The sequence below is a fragment of the Copadichromis virginalis genome, linkage group LG8 (genome assembly GCF_057382275.1).
Source record: "Copadichromis virginalis isolate Kocher_CV1m ecotype Utaka linkage group LG8, C_Virginalis_male_GT1.1, whole genome shotgun sequence".
Classification (NCBI taxonomy): domain Eukaryota; kingdom Metazoa; phylum Chordata; class Actinopteri; order Cichliformes; family Cichlidae; genus Copadichromis; species Copadichromis virginalis.
Genome location: NC_140625.1, coordinates 27,897,775 through 27,919,897, shown reverse-complemented (window position 1 = coordinate 27,919,897; position 22,123 = coordinate 27,897,775). Strand labels below are relative to the sequence as shown.

The following is a 22,123-nucleotide window of genomic DNA, read 5'->3' as shown; positions in this document are numbered from 1 at the left end:
AATAAACCACAACTATACTTTACAAGTCCGGTTTTGTTCGTAGAAAGCGCCGAATCACTGCTGTCGTTTTTTTTTTCTTTTCTTTTTAATGAAATGTTTGTTTGTTTTTTAGCGGGAGTAAGTACCGTATTTGTTTGGGTCTATTTTCAGCTGCGGATGAATACATACTCGTGGCAATGAATGAACTGTGAAACAGTGGAGCTATATCAGACTTGTAGCATGAATTTATTGTTGCTTTTATTCTTGTTAGTGGTTGGTTCGTTTCAGGAATGATAAAGATGAAAAGGAAAGCAGACTGATAGCCCTGTGAGGTCTAAGTCATCATCGATGGTGAGAAATGACCCAGATTCTGCATTTCAGGAATAAACAGGAGCTTTGTGTTTAGAGGTGCTTAGACCTCAGAGGGAATTTTAACAAGGTGTAGTAAACGATATATTACTTTATTATTTTTGGCTTCTTTAAAGAAGAATCATACATTTTCTTCCCACCTTGCTGAGCTGTTTGGTTCACTCAACATGGACCTAGAAAATTGTTGCCTGCACTTCAGAGTCATATATAGCAATTTAACATGTACTGTAATAGCAGTGAATTAATGATGTTTTTCTTTTCTTGTGCTTGCTTTTCATTCCTCAATGCAACAGTGCCTTTTTACATAGCTGCCTGTTTCGTAAAAATTACCCACACTGATAATTTCACGTGCTTTCAGAAACAAAGAAGCAGATGGTTTCGCTTTTCATGTCAGACATTTGAAACATTTCTTCGAAGGAATATTTCAAAGGCGCTGATCACAGCTCACACTACAAGTACAAGCTATTATAACAGAGTATTGAATACACTTTTCAGGTATAAACTGTATTGCAGTAAACAAAGATGTAAGCACCAACAGAGGATTTTAGTAATTTTTAGATGCTTGTCTTGCTTTAATTCAAATAACTTTATTATAAATTCTTTATTTATATATTATGATTCTGGAAAATAAATGTTTGAATATCAGAGATGTCTCTTGGGATTTTTTTCAATTTTTTAATTTTATGTATTTTTACGTGCCTCGGTTATTATTGGAGAATAAAACACAGCCTCTCAGACTGAGAACTAATGTTCTTCTTATTTTTTATTAGTACACATAATATTGGTGCGTATTTATTTGAAGTATACTGAAAAAGGTTTGAGAGGGATTTAAGCTCCTGAAGCCCAGCAGTTGTTGGTAAGTGCCCAATAAATTAGTGGAAACAGTCAAAGTTTGATCTTACTAGGAAAAAAGACCATTTGATTTTATACCTAATAAAATTATAAAAATGGATAAGAGACACTTGGGAGAAACTCTGTTTCTCTGCTGACATTTTTACTTTGGCCCAATCAGTGACACTGTGTGTTTACACACTATAATACCCTTAATATAGTCCTTAGGGCTCCACAGCATATGATACCTGCTGAACTTGGTCCTCTCTCTATGTGCAAGAATCATTGAATGTCATGCTGAGGAGAAAGTAAAACTATATTATATGTGTTCTCTTCAAACTTGTTTTCATAAGTGCTTGTTTAAAAACTAGAACAAAAATAACAAAAAATATCAACATGGATGTAATACAAGGCTTTATTATCAAATATAAGCCTGTATACTGTTTATTTTTTCTTATAGTATGAAAGGGTTGACACTGATTTTATATTTTCTTATAAGAATTAATAAATTCCACAAAAAAAAATTTTCATGGTCAAAAAGTTTGGTGTCAACATTTTATGATCAACTGTTCAAAAATGGTTGATCGGTCTCTGCTGATGCTGGTAAAATTGCACTAGTGTCTGTCTGTCTGTCTAAATTAATATAAAAAACTGGGATCTGACTTGTGCTGTAAAGGCCAGGCAATATGATAAGAAAATGACATCCAAGTGTCCCCTGTTATGCTACAAGAATCATGTGTAATGTTATTATTATGCTTTTATGTATTATACTATTTTTAGAAAATGCAAAAATGGGAATTTTCACCAGTAAACTGTCATATGAAATATATAAAACCTAACTTTCATGTAAAAACATTTTTTTAAGAGTTTTTGCCAAAATTAGTGTCACACTGTCAAAAGGGTGTAAATCTTTCCTACACAGACAATTAAACAAACCGCCGTGCCTTTATTGTGAAAGGGAGGAAGTAGTTTCCAGCAGCATAAGCAACGACGCAAACTGCTGCCATCTTGTGGCCAATGTGTGAAATGAGCCGTTTTCTTAGTGTAAAACTTTCCACAGCTGTCCCACAAACGTTGATTCGTGGTACAAAAACGATAGTTGAACAGACATGAGGACAGAGTTTGATATTTTGTGTAATGTCGCTCTTTTTTTTTTTTTTTTTAACGTGGTCTGAGCCGCGCAGGTGTCAGCTAAATGAAAGTGAAAGTAAAAGTGAAGCGGGTGCTGCAGACACTTAAGCTAGCTGTGCTCTGTGGAGGAGAGAGATATACGGTAGGTAATCTAAATCAATCCCGATTAACTCAATTTTAAATACATTTTAATGCGTCACAGGTGTATACACAGGTAAATGTGAAACGGCAGGTAGGAGAGCAGGTAACCTAAACGGCCTATTACTGAAGTTACCACCTCAATTAAGAAAGCTACAATGAGAACCAGCAGCTGCAGATATATTTTATGCTCCAGTTGCATTAAATATCTGTAAGGCTTTGTTAATATAACTATAACAGATATTAGTGTTAACGTTTTGCTCATATTTTCCATAAGTGTGATGTAGACAGTTTGAAAAACAGCACCGTTTTATCCCCGGAGTCACAAAATGTGTCTCTGTGGTACTTAGAGTAGATTAAATAAAAAATGCAGGACCTATATTTTTACTTTTTTGCATATTTTATTCAGTGATTAAGGATATATTTGTTGAGAGTAACCCTAATACTGCGAGAGTGGGTGTAAATAAACAAAAACTGAAACCAAAAAACGACACAAAGTATAACAAATAGAGAGGAAATGTGGTTATTTTTAGCCTTTTATAGTTTGGTCCAGTTTGTTATTACACCGTCTCAGGTGAGGTTTTGGTCCAGATGTTTGAGGCTTGAGGATGACCTCATGATCGTGAGCCAAATGCTTCACAAAGCGCTGTGTTTGTACTGTAATCTCTCCTCTGAAGTCATGAAAAATTAGGCTCCTGACTAGTGTTATTACAGTATAAAATTTCATATTACTTTACCTTTTTTTAATTTTAAAATTTTAGTTTCAGTTTACGCTAGTTTCACTCTGTTGCCAGATTTGATCCTTCCATTTTGGAATAGGAAAGGTTTAGTTTCAGTTCAGTTTTACTTTTTATTTTCTCTGATATTTTCTATCGATATTTATGTTCTTATAAAACCACTTAAATGAATGTTGGGCCACAGTAGCAAAAGGTCCTAAATTAACCAAAAGTAATTCAGGCACACACACAGTCATACATACACACATTAAACTTGCGCAAATTATGTACCAATGAGATAGAATGTCTTAAAACAGAATTACATGGAGAGATGTGAATTTAAACGTACACCTATGTGATCTAGTTTCCAGCTTCTGTGTGTGTGTCAGGCTTTACAGACCGATGCATGACCACTGATAGGAAACTTCATTTGCGGAGAATGGTTCCTTTTTTATTTAAATGTTTGTGATGAAGATTAACAGATTAGATATGTCCTCATCAGCCACTTGTATCGAAGTAGCAGAGGAGGCAGTTGATAACTGGCAGGTTCTGAGTACTAAAGACTGTAGAGGAGCTAGAAACACTAAATATCATGTAAACATCTCATGCACATGAGCTAGTTGCACACCAACTTTCTGCTGCTTGTTGGAAATGTGATCACATTTACATTTTTAAATGCATAAAGTTCTCGTTTTCCAAATTCTAGTTATTATTTTTATTCCACTAACTAAAAATTTTTTTTTCACTACTAGTTGCAATTTTTTAGTTTGTTTTAGTTAACTGTAACAGCTTCAGTGCTGACAAATACCCTTCATACTACAATAATTAATTAAAAAAAAAAATAAGAAGATGAAACAAATTAAGCAAACACTAGAAACTAAATGAAACTAAACGAAACCAGATAGAAATTAATAAAGAAAATGTCTATTTAGTGTTTACGTTTCTATTTTCATCTTCTTGTGGAAGGAAAAATGTTAAGGACCATTTACACAGGGACCAATTAACTCATCATGCATTGCTTTGCAGATGATGGTTGGCCACTAGTGGACAGTCCGGGCTCCATGTAGTATTTACTACCAGGTCATATGCCAGTCAGTGGTTTCCTGTGCACTCCTTGTTAGTCGCTCACCTTGAAGGTAATGGCCGTTTGCTTCCTGTATGAACGGTTTTTGGTTGAAGTAGAAGCTTTTCAATCTGATTTAACTATTTTCCTGAGAGAGAGAAAAAGAAGATACTCAAATCAACCAATCAGAACGGTGAAGTTCAAAAGAATCACCTTCCCACTATGAGCTGCTCACACCTGCAATAGTTAACTCTGAACCTTAAGTCCTGTTTGCCCGATTTTCCCCCTCTGGCAGTTTCCACTGTCATTGAGATGATTGGGATTAATAGTTAAATATTTTACAAAAAGACACACGTTTGGGAAATATAATTGTTTTCCTGATAAAGTAAATCTAGATTTTAACACATCTTTTCTGAGTGACTGTAATACTTGCTGTTGTAGGATCCGATTGAGCCTCCTGCGTTTTCACCGCCAACCGAGGGTAAAATGACGGATGTGGCAGCCTCAGGATTTTTCGTCCTTGTTTTCGATGCAGTTCTGGGTTCATCGATGTGGACCGGGCTGCTGCTGCTCGACTGCTCCAGCTGTGGTGGACTGGAAGGCGTGTGGGCCTTTGGAGCTGTAAAATGGGTTTTCCTCCATGTTTTCACCTCTGTGTTGACTGATGGAAAGCCCCAGCCTGTCCTCCACAGGTTGGTGGCGCTCCTTTGCCTTCTTCCTCCCGTGTTTGAAAGTGGACGCTTCCTTAAAGCATCTCCATCTGAGCCTTACTCGGGCCCATCTCCCAATCTCAGCATGCTCCTCTTGGGCCCGATGGCCTCATCTCTGGCCTGTTTAATTTGGGAAAAGGGTCTCAGTGGGAATGGAAAAACAAAAACGGACAGCGTCAAACTGGATACCAGTGGGCTGCTTATGAGGACATTAAAATATTTCAAACCAGACACTCTCTACCTGATCGCAGCGTTCGGTTTCCTCATCTTAGGAGTCATCTGTAAGTATAAAACATTCCCATTTTATAGTGTGTTAGATAGAGCACATGTGTTTATTACAGTGTAAGACTTATGGATCAGAAACATGCAGGCAGAAGTAGCCGTGTTAGGATCAGAGGGTGGAGGGCAAGCTTGTTAGCAAGCACTCCCTCATAAAATATTTCTAAGAGACCGGACTTGCTGTTCTGTGTGCATCAGAGTGGAAACAGAAGCTGCAGAAGTTTGTTTATAGGTTAGGAGGCCTTGAATGTATGTATTTGTCTTTTTCTTCCTGGATTCCAAATCCTGTTAGACCTGAAAGGTCCTGCATGTTACTTAATTCAGAGAAGTAAACAAAACTTCTCTTTTACTCTGTTTAAGGTTTTTTTCTAATCAGCTGGAAGAGAAGGGACCTTTGAGTCTACAAATCCTCTCTAAAACACAGTATATAAGTAAAAATTAGACTGTGAGAGCAGATTTTCTCCTATCATTGTTCACTGATAGAGTAAAACCATCGATTCCTGCTGCTGAGTCTGTGTGCTGGGATGGCAGAATTAGCCACGTTGGAATATTTGTTCCAAAGACCAGCACAGATTTGAACCATTCGTTTATGTCCACAAAAGGGCAAATCAATACGAGAGACGAGTTATGTGAACATTAGCATGTTTTATAAGGTCCACGTGCAGGTTTTGGCATTTTAAAAAAATAGGCTGGGCAAGATGATTTCACCATGACAGCACTTTTCGTGCCTGCAGCATGTCCCGGCACCTGTACACTGACTCCACCTGCTCATCCAAGATTTGTCACTTCTGCTAAGAAACCCCTACAAAGAGGGGGCTGGCTTAAAAATGCACAGTCTGTCCTTTATATACGGTCTATCATCAGCACTCATAACCTAGTCAGTAACAAATGTGATTTCCACCACACACTACATGTCCTTAAATACTCACTACGGTTTAATACTGCTTTCGAAATAAGTTTTTAATAAATTTGTTGACTTTGTCCTTGTTTACCTTTGTACCTGTCATTCATCTTTCCTCACAGGTGATACGTTTATCCCGTTGTATCAGGGGAAGGTCATTGATATGCTGAGTGGTAAAGTACTTGAAGCCGGCTTCGGTTATGCGCTCGGAGAGCTGGTTCTCATTTCTCTCGGAAGGTGATGAACCAAAACTGTTCCCACCATTTCTTTGTCTCTCAGATGTTTGTAGGAAGAACATTTATTTACTTGGCATCTCTCTGATTTTTTTTGTCTTTCCATCTTAACAGCGCGCTCTTCTCTGGCATGAGAGGTGGTATATTTATGTGCACCTTGGCCAGACTGAACAAGAGGCTGAAGCATTTGCTGTTTCACACCCTCCTGAAGCAGGAAGTGCAGTTCTTTGATGATAACAACCCCGGTGAGAGGAGCACGACATGTCTATTAAGATATTTAGGGACTGCATGAATTTGCAGGGTCAACAATGCCAAAGGTTCCCCTAATGAAAATATTAACGCTGATTTAACCTTCGGTAAATGGAGCGTCATCTTAAACTGCAATTGGCCCGACAAACTAGCGTCTAAAAAGCCTCATAATCTAAAACAAACATTGAAGCTGTGCAGATTTAAGCGGTTACTGAACTCTGTCCTTTTCTCTGTTTCACCATCCAGGTCGTCTTTCCTCCCGCCTGCACTCTGACGTGGACAGGATGGGCCGCACGGTAGCGCTGAATGCTAACGCCGTGGTTCGCAGCACAGTAAAAACCTTCCTCATGTTGGTAGTGATGTTACGCCTGTCCTGGGAGCTCACTGTGCTCACCTGCATAGAGATGCCACTCTTAGCTGTAGTGCAAAACAAATACAGCACCTTGTATAAGGTAGGTGTAAAAGGAAGAAAAAACAGCCAGACTTTTCTTTATCTTTTTTCGATGACAGGAAGAAAAATGTTTGCAGCTGGAAAGAATCAAGGATATTAAAAGTGGGAGTCATGAAGACTTTATTTGTTGATCCTGATTTGTTGTCTGACAGGAGCTGAAAGAGCAGATTCAGGACTGCCAAGCTCAGAATGCAGACCTGGCTTCCCAGACGGTCAGCGGGATTCAAACCGTCCGCAGCTTCAAGGCCGAGAAAGACGAAATCAGGAGATATCAGGAGGCTCTGGCGCAGATGCGCGTAGTCAAGAGACGTTCAGGAATCTACAGTTCAGTCTTTCTCCTAGTGCGGAGGGTAAGGCGACAGTCATGTTACAAGCAAGGGAACATGTTTCATTCTCAGCTCTAACTGCATATGTGCTAATATTTAAGCACCAAGAAGAAACGGTACCCTGGTTTCTTAAAGCATTTTAGTATTTCCCCAGTATTTGATATGTGCTGACATGATAATGGATCCTGCTTTGTTTGTTTTTTAGCTCCTTCGCAAGTAACCCTCCTCTCCAAACTCTCTTTATTTAGCTGGTGTCTCTGGGGATAAAGATACTGATGCTGTTACAGGCCCGCACTCTCATCTCGTCCGGAAAGCTCAGCATCGGCAGTCTTGTGTCCTTCTTCTTGTATCAGAAGCCCATGTCAGTCAATTTAAGGGTAAGCCGAATCATTCTGGATATTTATTAACATGTAGTGCCTGTTTTTGATATTCAACGGGTTATTTATGTCGCAGGAGATTTTGTACTGCTATGGTGAAACGGTGGCCACAGTTGGAGTGATTTCCAAAGTGTTCAGCTACCTGGACAGGACACCCAAGTGTAAGGAGGAGGGAGATTTAGCTCCTGACAATCTGCAGGGAAGAATTGTTTTCCAAAATGTCACCTTCAAATATCAAGAGAAACTTGCCCTGAAGGTAACAGTTTCCTAGTGTTACAGTGATGGTTGTGTTCATCCTACAGTGTCACTGTTGGAATGGTGTTAATCATTAATTTGTGAGAGGTGGACAGATTTATGAATGCTGCACTGACGTCTTCTCTCCAGTCAGTGTCGATGGAGCTGCAGCCAGGGAAGATGACGGCGTTGGTGGGTCCCTCCGGCAGTGGAAAGACCACCTGTGTCAGCCTCCTGAAGAGGCTGTATGAGCCCCAGGAGGGTGAGATCCTGCTGGATGGAAAGCCGCTCCACCTTTACAAACACAAATATTTCCATCAAAAGGTACAGACGGCTCATTGTACAGCTTAAATCATTGTACTAAATCAAATAATGTAGGGATGCTCCTGGTACATATGATCTCAGTACTTAATGTGTCTTTAATTGATGCAAACATGTAATCGTATGTTAGATATAGATGCAGTTAATGTTTAAAACTGTGGGTCTAATCTAACATCAGCTTCAAGTCACAGACCTCGGTTCCTCAAATGAATGACACAAAGAGGTCGTCAGAGGGTTTCTGTAAAAGCTTTTCTTGCTTGGAAAGCTGCCGTGTCTAGTCTTGTCTTCAGCTCAAACACTCTTCAGAGTTTTGAGGCTGGAAGATTTTTGTTTGACTGGAGCAGCTGGACCAGTTCTGGGGACGAGGGTGTAAGTGTATTTGATTTACTAGTAGGTCTAGATCTTAAAATAGCACGTGGACAGTGAACCTCCTTCTTTCCACATGTAGCCCAACAAAACTTTGACTCTCAGGTTTTGTTCTTGTGAGACGCGTCAGCTTATTTACTTTAATTGTTTAAATGGTGAAACCACATTAATCCTTTCTTCGTGCAGGTAACCCTGGTTTCCCAGAATCCCGTGCTGTTCTCTGGCTCCCTGAGATACAACATTGAATACGGCCTGCAGGATTGCGGCATCGAGAAGGTGAAAGAAACTGCAAATAATGTCAACGCACACGACTTCATCTCTGAAATGGAGAACGAGTACGACACAGGTACAGAGCCATCTGTGGTATTGTGCCTCACCTCAATCACACGGGTCTAGAGACCACTTGGCAACTGTCTGCCAACCACTGGTTACAGTGGAAAAATGAGCATTACCTGACCAGTTCTGAGTTGTTGCTAAAGCTAATCAAAAGCCTAAAGAGCTGTCAGTGAGCCCCTGGTAACCGCTGGCACTGTGAACCTCGAGCAGGTTGCTTGTCTTTTCTATATGACATAATTGTCTGTTGCTCCTTTTGAAATGTGTCATTAATGCACAACTTTTATTTTGAAGACAAATGTCCTCAGTTTCCAGGAATGTGGAGTAGAGCAGAAAAGTAATAACAGTAGCTTTTAAAGAGATAAAATTAACATTGAGACGAACTGAGTTCAGCTTATTGGTCCACAGCAGTCCCAGTTTATCATGTGACCCCTTGGGAAAACGAAATCCCACCCCTGAAAGACCAGCACGCTTCTGCATATTAACTTTGCCCACAGCGGTGAAAATAATCACTGAAATTTGAAGAGTGTTATTAATGAGTACATACCTACAACATGGAAAAATTCAGATTCATGTTGTTTACTTTTGCTTGATTGCCTTTCTTTACATTACTTCTCTATCTACTCATACTGCATATTGCAGTGAGATATTTCTCTTATAAGCCCCTTGTGTGTGTTTTTTCTTTTCATTACATTCATTACATCAGGAAATAAAAATATATGACAGCTACAGAGGTGATCTAACAAGGAGAAAATGCTCAAGTCAGTTGACAAAATAATCAAGTACAGAGGCACATGTTTAAAATAGATCATGGTGAGCTGCAGATAGGTTTATGAAAGTTAATATTAACTTTTTCTGACAGATGTGAAGTAAGGAAAGTCAGATTTTACAGTTGTAAAATATCCAGCTGGAAGCTGGTAGCCAGGTAAACCACGAGCTATGTTTCAGTAATGATTAACTGTAAAGTTGTGATGGAAAAACCTGAAGCAGGTGCATGTTTTCCACTGTAACCTTGGTCTGTGTTGTTTGTCCCCTCAGATGTAGGAGAAGGTGGGGGTCGTCTTGCAGGAGGACAGAAGCAGTGCATCGCCGTGATCAGAGCTCTGGTTCGAGACCCGCAGGTCATCATTCTGGATGAAGCAACCAGTAAACTGGATGTCGAGGCGCAGCATTCAGTACGTATATAAAAATAAAGCTCAGAAACTTCCATACGACCCTCAGCTTTCCTCACGGTGACCAAACAAGGAAATCCTGCATGCAAGAAGCGTGAATGGGTTTTCTCTGTGTGTGGGTGTGAGTCAAGCAGCTGCTCTTACATATCTGGCGATGAGAAAGTTTGGGCAGTGGGCCAATGACACAAAAAGAAAAAGCAAACCTCCCCTGATTTAGATTTGGCTGGTCTCCTGTTCCTCTCAGGCGAGTCTGGACCGCTTCCATCATGATTTTTAATCTCTTTGATGAAGTGCACCTGAACTTGTACCTCTAGTATGTGTCAAAATGCAGATCCTTCAAAGTTATTTTGTTTTGGAAGTGGACAAAGTCACGGGGTTGCAAATCCATTAATCCACACAGTGGCCCACACCTGATGTGAGTATGTTCACCCCAGATGACTCAGGACAGTCTCACCCTGGTCCCTCTCATCACCCGATCCACCGCCTTCAGGTTTGGAAACTTGTCAGCTCGCGTCCTTCACTCCAGAGTCGTATCAGTTGGTGTTTGCTCTGTAGGTGTGAGGTTTGTTAAGAAATGACAGAGCTCATAGTGCACGTGGTCAAAATAGGGGTTACAGGAAGTGATCTAAACATAAACTCAGGGCTGTGCTCAAAGCATCTCTCCTGACCTGTGGCTCGCTCATCGAGAAGATGAGCGAGCCACATTTGAAACTAGAAAAATTTGCATTTCCTGCGAAAATGCTGTGTGGATGCCTTAACGCTGAAGATGTATGCCGAAAAAAGCTGAAAAAGTTGAGAAAAAAAAAAAACTGCCCTGAGCAGGATTCGAACCTGGCCCTCCTGGTCTAAGGGCTGCTATTTAGCTCATTCTCACAAAGAAGAGGTGGAGAGACTGACAATTGTGCTGAAATGAGCAGAAGCTGCTGAGAATTGTGCTGATAAAAGGTGGAAAGGCTGAAAATGTTTCAGAAGAGGTGAATAAGCAGAATTTGGGCAGAAAAGAGGTGAAAACTCTGAATATTTTGCTGAAAAGAGTTCAATCAGCAGAATTTCTTCTGCATAGATTTCAATCAGCAGAATTTCTGCTCAAAAGAGTTTTTTTCTGAAAACAGCTGAGATTTGTGCTAATAAGAGGTGAAAAGGCTGAAACTTTTGCAGAAAAGAGATGAAGCAGCAGAATTTCTGCTGAAAAGAGGTAAAGAAGCAAAACGTTGCGCTGAAAAGAGATGAATCAGCAGAATTTCTGCTGAAAATAGTTTTTTTCTGAAAACAGCAGAAAAAACTGAAAATTTTGCTGAAAAGAGTTCAATCAGCAGAATTTCTGCTAAAAATAGGTTTTTGCTGAAAACAGCTGAAAAAGCTGGTATTTGTGCTGAAAAGTGGTGAAAAAACTGAAAATTGTGCTGAAAAGAGTTTTAAAAAAGTTTAACTGTTAACTGAAAGAAATTTTGCCATAAGCGGGACTTGAACCCAGGCCTTCCAGTCTGAGAACGGATGCTCAACTCACTGAGCTAAAACACAGGTCAACCCGGCAAGGAAAATCAGTGAGGCCACTGATAATATGGCAGAAATGGGCAAAAAATATTGCAAAAAAAATTCAATATCTCAAAAAGTATAGAAGTTATGAGCACCAAAAGTCATAGCCAGAAAGAGCAGAATTTTTTAAAGTTTGAACGGAGAAAATTGGCTGAAAACTGAGGGAGTAGTTAACATCCAAAAAAACGTACGGAAGCAACTTGAAAAAGAAAAATAAAGAATAAAGAGAAACAGGAACTCAATAGTGTGGATGCCTATTACTATAAGACAGTTTTCTAATTTTATGGGCCTGTTGCTGGAACTTGAATGAACATAGCTCTGGCTGTGAGTGCAGAAGCCCCACCCATCTGTTTATGAGTGGCAACCAATCAGATGAAGGGGCTAAACTTGTAACTATAAATTAGAATAGAAATAACACAGAAGCTTAAAGCAGCAACACCCCCAGTCTTGACATGGAAAACAATAGCCCAAAGATATCTCTGCACACCTGAATCAGAGGCAGGTCGAAGGGAAACCTAAAGCTTTTTGGAATTTTTTAGGGTTTTATGAGTTTAGTATTATTGTAAAGTTGATTTTTTTAAGACTAACCAGTTAATCCAGAAAGTATTTAGCTGATAAACTGATAATAAACACAACCACTACCTGCAGCCAAAGAGGGGAAGAGGTCCACAAAAGAATTGTGTTTGTGAAGTGGCCTCATATTTCTGTGTTCAGGTGCTGAAGGAGATTTTTGCTCGTGGCCGGACGGTGCTGGTCGTGGCTCATCAGCTGAAGACTGTGGAGCAGGCTGATCACATCATCTTCTTGGAGAACGGCGAGGTCGTAGAGGAGGGGACGCACAGTGAGCTGATGGCCAAAAAAGGGCGTTACTATCGTCTGAAGGAGGAGCTGTTCTCTCAGGACAGCCAATGACCTGCTCGTGCTTTCGTCGCACAAATACTTTCGTTTCTAGACAAAGAAGAAGTGATGTTGTTTACCTGTTTGTATCATGAGAAATGAACTGTTCATCATCAGAAAACTTCAAACGGCAGAAGTGTTACTGCAATGTTTGGTCGGTCAGAGGAGCTCAACTCGTCCATCCTCGTTTATTTATCTGGGAGGAAACGTTTGAAGTGGAGAGAATATTATAATCATGACCTTTAGCTACCATGGGTAACTACATTTTGAGAGTATAGTTCATATATGCAATTTATTGGCAGTATTAGAGGAAAAATGTGGGGTTTCCTGCCAGTAAACAATGCAAATAAATATGAATACTCCACATGGCAGCAGAACGGTCATGACATAAAGTGACTCAGATTTAGAGGTCGTCCTCTAAAATGAAGTGTTTTCTGATTCAGTCCTTGACATTCAGAGCACACCAACACTGAAGCCCTCCATCATTTTAAGGCAATTAAAATGATGGAGGGCTTCAGTGTTGGTGTGCTCTGAATGTCAAGGACTGTTTTTCTCACTGCCTTTTGTGCTCCATGTGTTAAAGCTTTGCTGTGAATCACGGGTTAAACTCCTTAAAGAAGCCCTCGCTCTAACAGAAGCTCCTGTTAAGGTGAGACTTTGTCACTGACATTCGTCACTCCTCCTGTCAGAGTTATCATCACCTGTGGTTTCCACCGTGAATCATAGTGTCTTTTCCTGAAACTCCAGAAATATTATTTTTAGTGGATTTTGTTCACTGATGTACTTTTTTAAACTATACTTATTAAAATTGCTTTTGAAGAAAAATTGATGGAAATTTTTGAGTCCTGATCCGTTCCAGTTTTTTACTTCGGTCGTTTCTCTTCCTTATTAAGACTTCCTCATTGGAGGTCAGCTTCGTTTAATGTTGAAACCTCATGTATACTGAAGGATAACTTAGAGGATGTGTTTTTATATAAATCAAAAACTGGATTTTGTTCCTTACGAGCTCCACAGTGCAGAGGAGACACAAATCCCTGGGACTGTTATGGCAGGAGTCCACTTAAATGTTAATATCTCCTCCTGCTGCTGCCTCCTTTTCTATCCATGGATGATCACTGACAAGCTGATTTTTGCCTGCAAACTTTTACTGGAAGATGGAAAGAAAACAAAGCTGTAGAGACCAAATAAGTGGAATAAGATACCAAAAAACCTGGCTGAACAGAACGAGGTTCAAACACTGAAAAACAAGTATAAAATAAACAGATTAATTTAAAAACAACAAGTGTTTTCATCCAAATTCCCTCCAGGGCTATGAAAGGATATTTCCACATTTTTGACTTGCAAATATGTTTCTATTCTTGTGCAGATAAGCCTATTTTGGCTTCACTTCCGCATGTTCTTGGCAGGCTTTTACATCTGCTTTCTTGTTTTTATGTTCATGGGAAGACTTTCACGTTTCCTGTTTTGCCGAACCCCTCCTTTATCATTTTATTTAGCATCATTTGTAAACGCCGAAAAAATCTTAGGTCTTCAAAAAAAATTCTAAAGCTTTGAATAGTTCCTCTGTGTAGAAAACATTAACACTAGTTCATACTATGTAACACAATTTAATGGGCTACATGTTTAACTTCCAACACCAATAATAGAGTTGCTATTGTAACCGGTGTAATTATAACAAGATGTGATTTATGACCCTGTTACACTATGACACTATCAATATTCGGATCGATCCACCTACTTCGGCAGGGGTTCAACGTGCGAGTGAGAGAGTGTAAGCGGGTTGAGCCTTATCAGAAGAGGAGTTAACAGCCTGTCGCTCAGTTCTCTGCTGGAGACGAAAAACCTCAGCTCAAGCTTTGTGTCCCGGACGCGGCCAGCTGCACACAATGATCCCCACCGTTGCCTTCTGCACTCCAACTATGCGCAATTGCGCTTTTTTCAGAGGTTTAAAGCTTTTTCAGAGGCCATGGACACGCCAGCCAGGACTAACTACATCCACTCGGTGAGTGAGCCGTGGAAGGTAAAATAAGAGAAAGCGCTTTCGCTTTAAAGCAAAGCTCCTGGGCGGGGGTCTTGGAATTGGAAGTGAGTAAACGCTCCTCAAAATAGCATCAACCGCAGAAAAACTAATGCGCTCGGTGGTATGTTAAATGACCGTCTTTTCTACCAAGAAACATCCGTTTGTATCGACTTGAAAGTTTTGTTTCCGTCTGCAGAACTCACCCCCAGGATTAGTGGTCTCGGGTCTAGCGTTGCGCTGTCTCAAGCTCGGATATTTTGTGCGCAGACTTTGCAGCTAAAACTGTTAAAATCAGAAGGAAATCAGAAAACTTCACAAATCCCTGAGGAAATTCTGTGGTCACAGTCGCTCCAGGATTTTGGAAACGGCGATAATACAACCCATAGCAAAGTGTGCATTATTGCAGTGTGTGTTGTTGTTGTTGTTTTAGATGGAGGAGTTGTGTGGAGAGATCAACAGGCAGGAAAGTTTTCCTGTGGCTCGGTGGTGCAGCACGTCAGGGAGATCAAAGAAACTGAAGAAAATCTGTTTTCACAATCACGGATATCAACATTATTTCCATTGTGTAGAGATGCAGATCACTGTGTCCACCTCTTGCATCGATGTGATACTTTGAACAGACACAGTAAACGTTGATTTAATCAGTGTGCAGAAAGTTCTTTTCTTTATCTTTGGGAATTTTCACCCATGCTCAGCAGCCCTGAATCTTCCTTCCTTCATCTCTGCATGCAGTCAGAAAGTATGTAATGCAGTAGATTCATAAAAATCAAGTCAAAGGCAGTTTTTAAATAAAACAAAACCAAACCTGCGTTGTTGTGATTATTATAATAATAATAATAATAATAATAATAATAATAATAATAATAATAATACATTTTATTTAAAAATAGCGCCTTTCAGAGCACCCAAGGACACTGTACAACAAATACACAATATACACAATTATAAGAGTAACAGATAAAAGTTAAAAGGATGCAGAGGTTTAGACATAAGCAATTTTATGAAGAGAAATGTACCTTGTACTGTCCGGCTCTGCTTAACTTGTACAGTCAGCTGTTATGTTACATCCAGAATTGATTAAATCCATGAAAAACATGATGTAAAACTAGCAGATCTGTAACTTTTTGGGTTGTGACACATTCAGCTTTGTTATTTGAGGCCACGTTTCAGTCAATCTTTCACCAGTTTTACCCTGTCCCTCCAAACTCTTCAAATGATTTAACAAATAAGATTTTCATGTGAAATTGTTTAATATTTAACATAAACCAGAAGTGAAAAATACAATATATAGATATAAGGGGTGCAAAAACCAAAACAAAACTCCAGTCTTATTGTCTTACGATGCTTCAGACCGATCGATCCCGTCACTCTGTCAGTAAAAACTCGCCACACAATTACCGCATGCTTTGGCACTCATTTAGGTTGGTTTTAATTCTTCTGCCTGAGCTTGTTCCATCTCTGCTTGCCAGTAAATTTTGTCTTTTGGTATCGTGCCTTCATTTAAGCACCTGTAAGCAAACACAGTGTGCAAAGGCAGCCAGGGAGGTCAAAGGTCTAGAGCAGGGATGGGGAACTTCAGGCCTCCAGGGCTGGTGTCCTGCAGGTTTTAGATCTTGCACACACCTGATTCAAGTGATTCATTCATTACCAGGCCTCTGGAGAACTTCAAGACATGTTAAGGAAGGTAATTTAGCCATTTAAATCAGCTGTGTTGGATAAAGGACACATCTAAAACCCGCAGGACACCGGCCCTTGAGGCCTGGAGTTCCCCCACCCCTGATCTACAGTCTGAATCAAATCGGTACAAAAAAGGGGGGAAATCCTTCAAGTTTCCTAAAGCTGACAAAAACAGCTGCTCTGGAGCTCTCCAGGATTTGAGGCCCCCAAAAGGTTCTCTGTGTTTCAGCTAGTTTACAGTAATCTAGTGCCAGTAAATCAGAAACAGAAAAGATGAAGGTTTACGTTGTTGAATCAAGAGGCGTTTAAAACACAGCTGTAAGATTTCAGGCAGTTTGTTTTTTTTACACACATTTTACAAGTGTTATAAATCCTGCTCTGGTTCCTCGGTCAATCATTAAAAGTTTCACAAAGAACATGCACCTTTATTTGTATAAAAGCAGGCAATTAATTACTTTGCATGTTTAACCGTTTGATTTCAGTCTTGTGTTTATTCCTAATAGTGTTTGGTTTTTTGGGGGAGAATACTGGAGCTCTGGGCCCCAGACCAGTGTGGATTTGTTTGTTGACCTTTAGTCTTTTTAGTTTTTTTCCCCCTTCTCTGTCTCTGTACACTTTTTTTTTTTTTTTTTTTTTTTTAAATTGGTTGAACTGGGATTTAACAACCCCGAGGTTAACTAACATGTAATCAGCATGCAGGGCTCTGTGGGGACTGGTGAGACACACAAACTGTTACTTAGTTTTCAGATCACTGACTGAACTCATTTTGTGACTCTGGTAAAGAGGGTAATAAGGAGAGATCTGCTAACCAGTGATAAGCAACAGACAAATAACTGACCAGAATTTCACTCAACACAGCAAAAACTTCTTGGACACTCGGTGTGGCACAAGAAATCTTATTCTTTGTCATTTAAATACTCGAAAGGGACCATCGGCTCATACATGGTCAGGAAGTCGAGCTCAGTGACATCTCTTTAAACCTGTGGAGTGTATGGTTTTCACAAGGAAGGGGGGGGGGGGGGCATCCATGGAGGCCATAATGGCTCTTGTAGTGTGCTTAAAACGTGTATTTCTTTTTTCTTTCTTTGTTTTTTTTTCGCCTGTTCCGTTTGGTTCTTCTGTCATCAGAATTATTGTCTAAAGGCAAAGAAAGATGTCCAACATGTTTACTTTACCCGTAAATGGGCCTCCATACCTTGGAGGGCCTGAGATGTCCCTAGACATATAGACACAAACAAACAGGGGCACACACAGATACAGACATCCATTCCACCCTCATGCTCTCAAATGCAATTACTCAGCACAAAACGTGTATTTCTGCTGTAAAGTTGTACATTTTAACACTGGGTCTCTGTTGGGACTAGAGGAGTTGTGGCTTTAAGTATTTCAGCATTGGTTTTATTTTTCAGCCCTGCAGGTTTCTGCTTGTTCCAGACTAAAAACTGTACACAGACACTTGAACTTCCTGCTGTAGTTTGCCCCTATGCTACATATTTCACCGTCTATCCCTTTTTTTTTCTTTCTTTTTTTTGCTGCCTAGCCTGACCTGTCTCCCCAATGTAAGTTTTTATATTGTATGTATTGTCTGTATGGTCGACTAGGTCTGTCATTTCAGCTGCAGGCAACTGACAAATAAAGCTTATCCTTATCCTTAGTCGTAGGTTTAAAGTGTTTCTAAGCGTCCGAGCTAATAATGTCAGATGAGACCTAAGAAGATTAAATGTCTAACTCATTTCATGGGTCAGTTGGCTTTTGGTTTTTATTAATGCATGTAGATAATAATCAAGGAAAAATCCAGAAGAAGAATTAATAAATCTGATGATGGAGACCAATTAGTCTTAGAGGTCATCCAGGTCTTTGTCTTTAACTTTCTGCTTCCAAATTCAGATAAAACTGAGGTTATTGTACTTTGCTCTAAAAAATCTTAGAAATATGGTATCGAGCCAGCTGTTTACTCTGGATGATGTTACTCAGGCCTGCAGTAACACTGTGAGGAACCTTGGAGTCATTTTTGACCAGGGTATGTCCTCAATGGAAGCCATCAGTTGATCCAAAATGCTGCAGTGAGAGTATTGACCGGGACCAGAAAGAGAGACCATTTCTTTCCTATACTGGCTTCTCTTTATTGGCTCCCTGTTAAATCCATAATTGAATTCAAATCCTGCTGCTCACATACAAGGTTTCGAATGATCAGGCCCCATCTTATCATGTCCTCTAAATTTTCTTGCAAAGCTTCCAGTGTCTGAAAATCTTACTCTTTGCTTCACAGCGGCCTCCATGTGGACGGTCCGCCCATCATCCCGACTCTCACCACCAGCTATGTCCATGGCACGTCTTCCACTTCGCTGCTCCACATGACGGTAGCAGAGAGCCTGCAGAGGTCGGTGGAGCGCTGGCCCGACAGAGAGGCCATGGCTTTCCTACAAGATGGAGTCCGCAAGACCTTCGCACAGTTCCAACAAGATGTGAGTCCTTTACTTTAAAGCACGTAGAGCAAGTGTGTCGAACTTATTTTAGATGATGGCTCGCATAAAGACCAGTTTGAGCTCAAGGTTGATGGAATAGTAATCAGCTGCTTAATTATTTAATTTTCAATTATTAAAAAAAAACTGACTACTATCTGGGCCAGTCAGGTGACAGACATCCCTGTTCTACCCGACAACTGGAGATGCCATTTCCTGTTAAATTGTTTTTTTTGTTTAATAAACTAGAACAGCCCCTTTCTGCCTTTTATCAATATCTTTTTTTTTTAATGAATCAAAGTACTCGACCAGAAGATTTGAAACATTGTTGCAAAGAAGAAAACAGAAATCCATTGCATTGATAAATTGGGGGATTTACTGAAAGCCATCCAGAAGAACTGGACCCCCTCGTGATCTGTTCACTCTTCCCTCAGTGTCCATAAATAAGAGATCAAACAGTACTGTTGCCCGAGCATGTACTAGTTGTTAAATGGGACCATAGTTCTTTTCTTCTAAAACCAAATCTGGACCCTTGATCACATCAATCTAAAAGGTCCCTCGTGACCTCATGAAAATTTTCATGGTGTTGTCAGGTTTACTGTTCTTCCACATGATCGAGGTGATCATCAAATCAGGTCTCAAGTGGATTCTGTGAAATGTCTGTGAAGGTTCTCAGTCATCCAGGTCATCGTAGTCAAAGGAGCTTGCAAAGAAAAGCGTCTGGACTTCTTTAAGTTGCTTGAAGACGTTTTACCTCTCATCCGAGAAGCTTCTCTTTGCAAGCTCCTTTGACGATTCTGTGAAATGTGCACATATGGTTAATGCAGAGATTCATTTTCTTGTTTAGAAAATCTGCACATTTGCTCTTTGATTTTTTTTCCCCTGCTTTTTCACTTCTTTTAAAGACTACATCTTTAGATTTAGAATAGAATAATCCTTTAAATCCCCACAAGGGGAAATTTAAACAGGCACATTTGATTGCTGAGTCATCACTAGCTACATAAGTCATAACAGGAGCTTTAAACTGACACTTCACAGCAAACTTTGACTCCTGCCTGAAAAGCACACTACAATCCCAGTATGCCTTTTATGGCGATACCTCTGCTCTACTTGGCAGCTCTGCTACGCTCTCCCTTCATGACATAAGAGAGAATGTGTTTGAGTTTCTGATATCTTCCTATGCCTGGCTCTGCCTGACTGCTTTATAGCAAAGCTAGAAAGGCGTTTTGTTAAGTTAATATCCTCATGACAGGATCTTAAATGACTTATGAGGAACATTATCCATTTAAAAAAGAAAAACACTCTTTAATGTATGAAAAGTGAGGGTAGTTCCTGTATGTTTCAGCCAATCAGGTGTTGGCTGTGGCTCTTTCAGTCGTGCTGAGTCTGCATCTCTGCTGCTGCTATCAGAGGAAATGAGGACAGATCCTATTTCAGAGCTGAGCTGCCTACAGCGTCCCCAAAAACCTGACTTTACATAAATTACTTTAAACAGCTGTTTTCTTTATTTGAAAGGGAAGAAAACTGTAGTTGTCACATGGAAATGTTGCTTTGCTAACACTATCGGTGCTTTCTCTGTAGCTTTTCATTGTGACGTGTGTGAAACATGGCAGACTGCTCTGTTGCTGGAGTAATGTAAAGCACAGTAATCTTTGGACCTGCAGCATCCCCTGGATGTTTGATGGTCTCACTGCACAGAGTTGTTTGTGTCTCTGCAGGTGGACCAGGCTGCAGCCGGGCTGCTGGCGCTCGGAATGAAGAAAGGAGACCGGCTCGGCATGTGGGGACCAAACACTTATGAGTGGGTCCTGTTCCAGTTTGCAACAGCCAAAGCTGGGATTATACTGGTGAGTTAAAGCTGGGCATGTTGCAGTATTGAGATTTGGTAAGGTTGAAAACTAAGTAGGGGCTGGTGACTGGCTAAAGTCGTGTAGATGCCTTCAGATACCTCACAAATGTCACTTATGTGTTAAGGAAATCCTGTTCAGTGGGTCTAAGTTGTGGACCCCGATAAGCAGGAAACTAGATGGATATCCAGGTCTGCAAAAGTCCTGCTGTGTGAGCCAGACGCCAAGAGGTGGCGTGGTCGGCCAGCCTGACCCTCAGGAAGTTATTGACGAGGACACTGGACTGCAGATCAATGCTTTCTGTCTGCCATGCTTCAAAGAGATGCCTGGACTGAAGATGATAAAGATGAAACTTAGTTTCTTGAAAGCTCTAGTTTCGTCTTCTTCCTAATGTTTACCTTCCACAGGTGGCTGTGAACCCAGCATACCAGGTGCAGGAGGTGGAGTTTGCCTTGCAGAAGGTGAGCAGTTTTCTTTTCAGCCTGATTATGTTTTCTTTTTTTTAATTCTTGGACACAGAGACACATGCATATGTGTGACACGTGAAAGTTTAACTTCTCTGCTCCTTTTTTTTTTTCCCTCGCAGGTTGGGTGCAAAGCTGTAGTGTGCCCTACACAGTTTAAAACCCTGAATTACTGCGACATGCTGAGGAAGATCTGTCCAGAAATCGAGACGTCCAGCCCAGGAGACATCAAGAGCAGCAGGTACAGATCACCCGTCAGCCCCTCAGGTCGAAATGTGATGTTCCCTCCAAGCATGAAGGCGGCAGGTTTAACGGTTTAAAGATTATTGTGACACTAACACTGGCCATGAGGCTGATTTGTATCCTTGGAAGAACCAAAGATGAGCTTTTCAAATTCGACTGTGGAGAGACGTGGTGGTTGGAGGCTTTTAAAACAGAAGGTTTTGCATTAAAACTAGTGCAAAAACATACATGCTTCATATGCTGATAGCTTCTTTACATTGGACATTGCAAGGTTTGCTGTTAATCCTTTGGTTGGTTCAGTTCCTTTAAAGTTAACTGATTTCTTCAGAACACGTTGCTATTGTCTGTTTACCTGACTGATACTCTTTACTTACAGCTTTGCCAACCAACAGATCACAGCCTGACCGTCTGATTGTTTGCTTTCCTTCCACCAGACTCCCTGAACTCCGCTCCGTGATTGTTTTGGACAGCCGACAGCCGGGCATGCTTCACTTTGAGGATGTGATGCAGGCCGGCGGCAGTCAGCACATGCAGCAGCTTCAGGATCTGCAAAAGAAGATCTCGTTCGATGACCCCATAAACATCCAGTTCACTTCGGTAAGTGATGCGCAGTCACTGTTCTCTTCTCACTGTGGCTGGATGGCATGCAAAAGATTTTGTTGCCACAGGAAATATTTCAGAGTTCAACAAGTAATTATTATAAGACCTTAAACGACCTGCTGCAAGGTCATTAAAACTTTGAATGTTAGTAAAGTTTAAACTGGTGAGTCAAAGATTCACACACTGTACAGCTGCAAT

At 40.4% G+C, this 22,123-nt stretch overlaps 2 protein-coding genes and 1 long non-coding RNA gene across 3 annotated transcripts in view; 2 read left to right on the top strand and 1 right to left on the bottom strand.

The window, feature by feature from the left end:
- Window positions 1-2,365: 2,365 nt before the first annotated feature.
- On the top strand, window positions 2,366-12,632 carry tap2t (transporter associated with antigen processing, subunit type t, teleost specific). The gene is made up of 12 exons (XM_085466910.1): window positions 2,366-2,452; window positions 4,669-5,218; window positions 6,240-6,354; window positions 6,465-6,595; window positions 6,846-7,051; window positions 7,203-7,400; window positions 7,625-7,753; window positions 7,830-8,009; window positions 8,138-8,311; window positions 8,861-9,020; window positions 10,046-10,182; window positions 12,430-12,632. The coding sequence occupies exons 1-12, from the start codon at window positions 2,375-2,377 to the stop codon at window positions 12,625-12,627; spliced, it is 2,256 nt and encodes a 751-aa protein (XP_085323036.1). The 5' UTR covers window positions 2,366-2,374; the 3' UTR covers window positions 12,628-12,632.
- LOC146703620 (uncharacterized) lies at window positions 4,294-7,630 on the bottom strand. Its single transcript, XR_014922038.1, has 3 exons — window positions 6,817-7,630; window positions 4,657-5,216; window positions 4,294-4,375 (listed from the first exon to the last, which is right to left on the bottom strand). It is a non-coding gene; the product is annotated as an uncharacterized LOC146703620 (long non-coding RNA).
- A 1,746-nt stretch (window positions 12,633-14,378) lies between the features above and the next one.
- Window positions 14,379-22,123, top strand: part of acsf2 (acyl-CoA synthetase family member 2) — a 33,202-nt gene continuing 25,457 nt past the window's right edge. Inside the window, exons 1-6 of the mRNA XM_085466906.1 lie at window positions 14,379-14,614; window positions 18,579-18,774; window positions 20,490-20,618; window positions 21,026-21,079; window positions 21,205-21,323; window positions 21,760-21,922. Coding sequence (XP_085323032.1) covers window positions 14,499-14,614; window positions 18,579-18,774; window positions 20,490-20,618; window positions 21,026-21,079; window positions 21,205-21,323; window positions 21,760-21,922 — 777 coding nt within the window. The 5' untranslated portion in view covers window positions 14,379-14,498. The remainder of the gene's footprint in view (window positions 14,615-18,578; window positions 18,775-20,489; window positions 20,619-21,025; window positions 21,080-21,204; window positions 21,324-21,759; window positions 21,923-22,123) is intronic.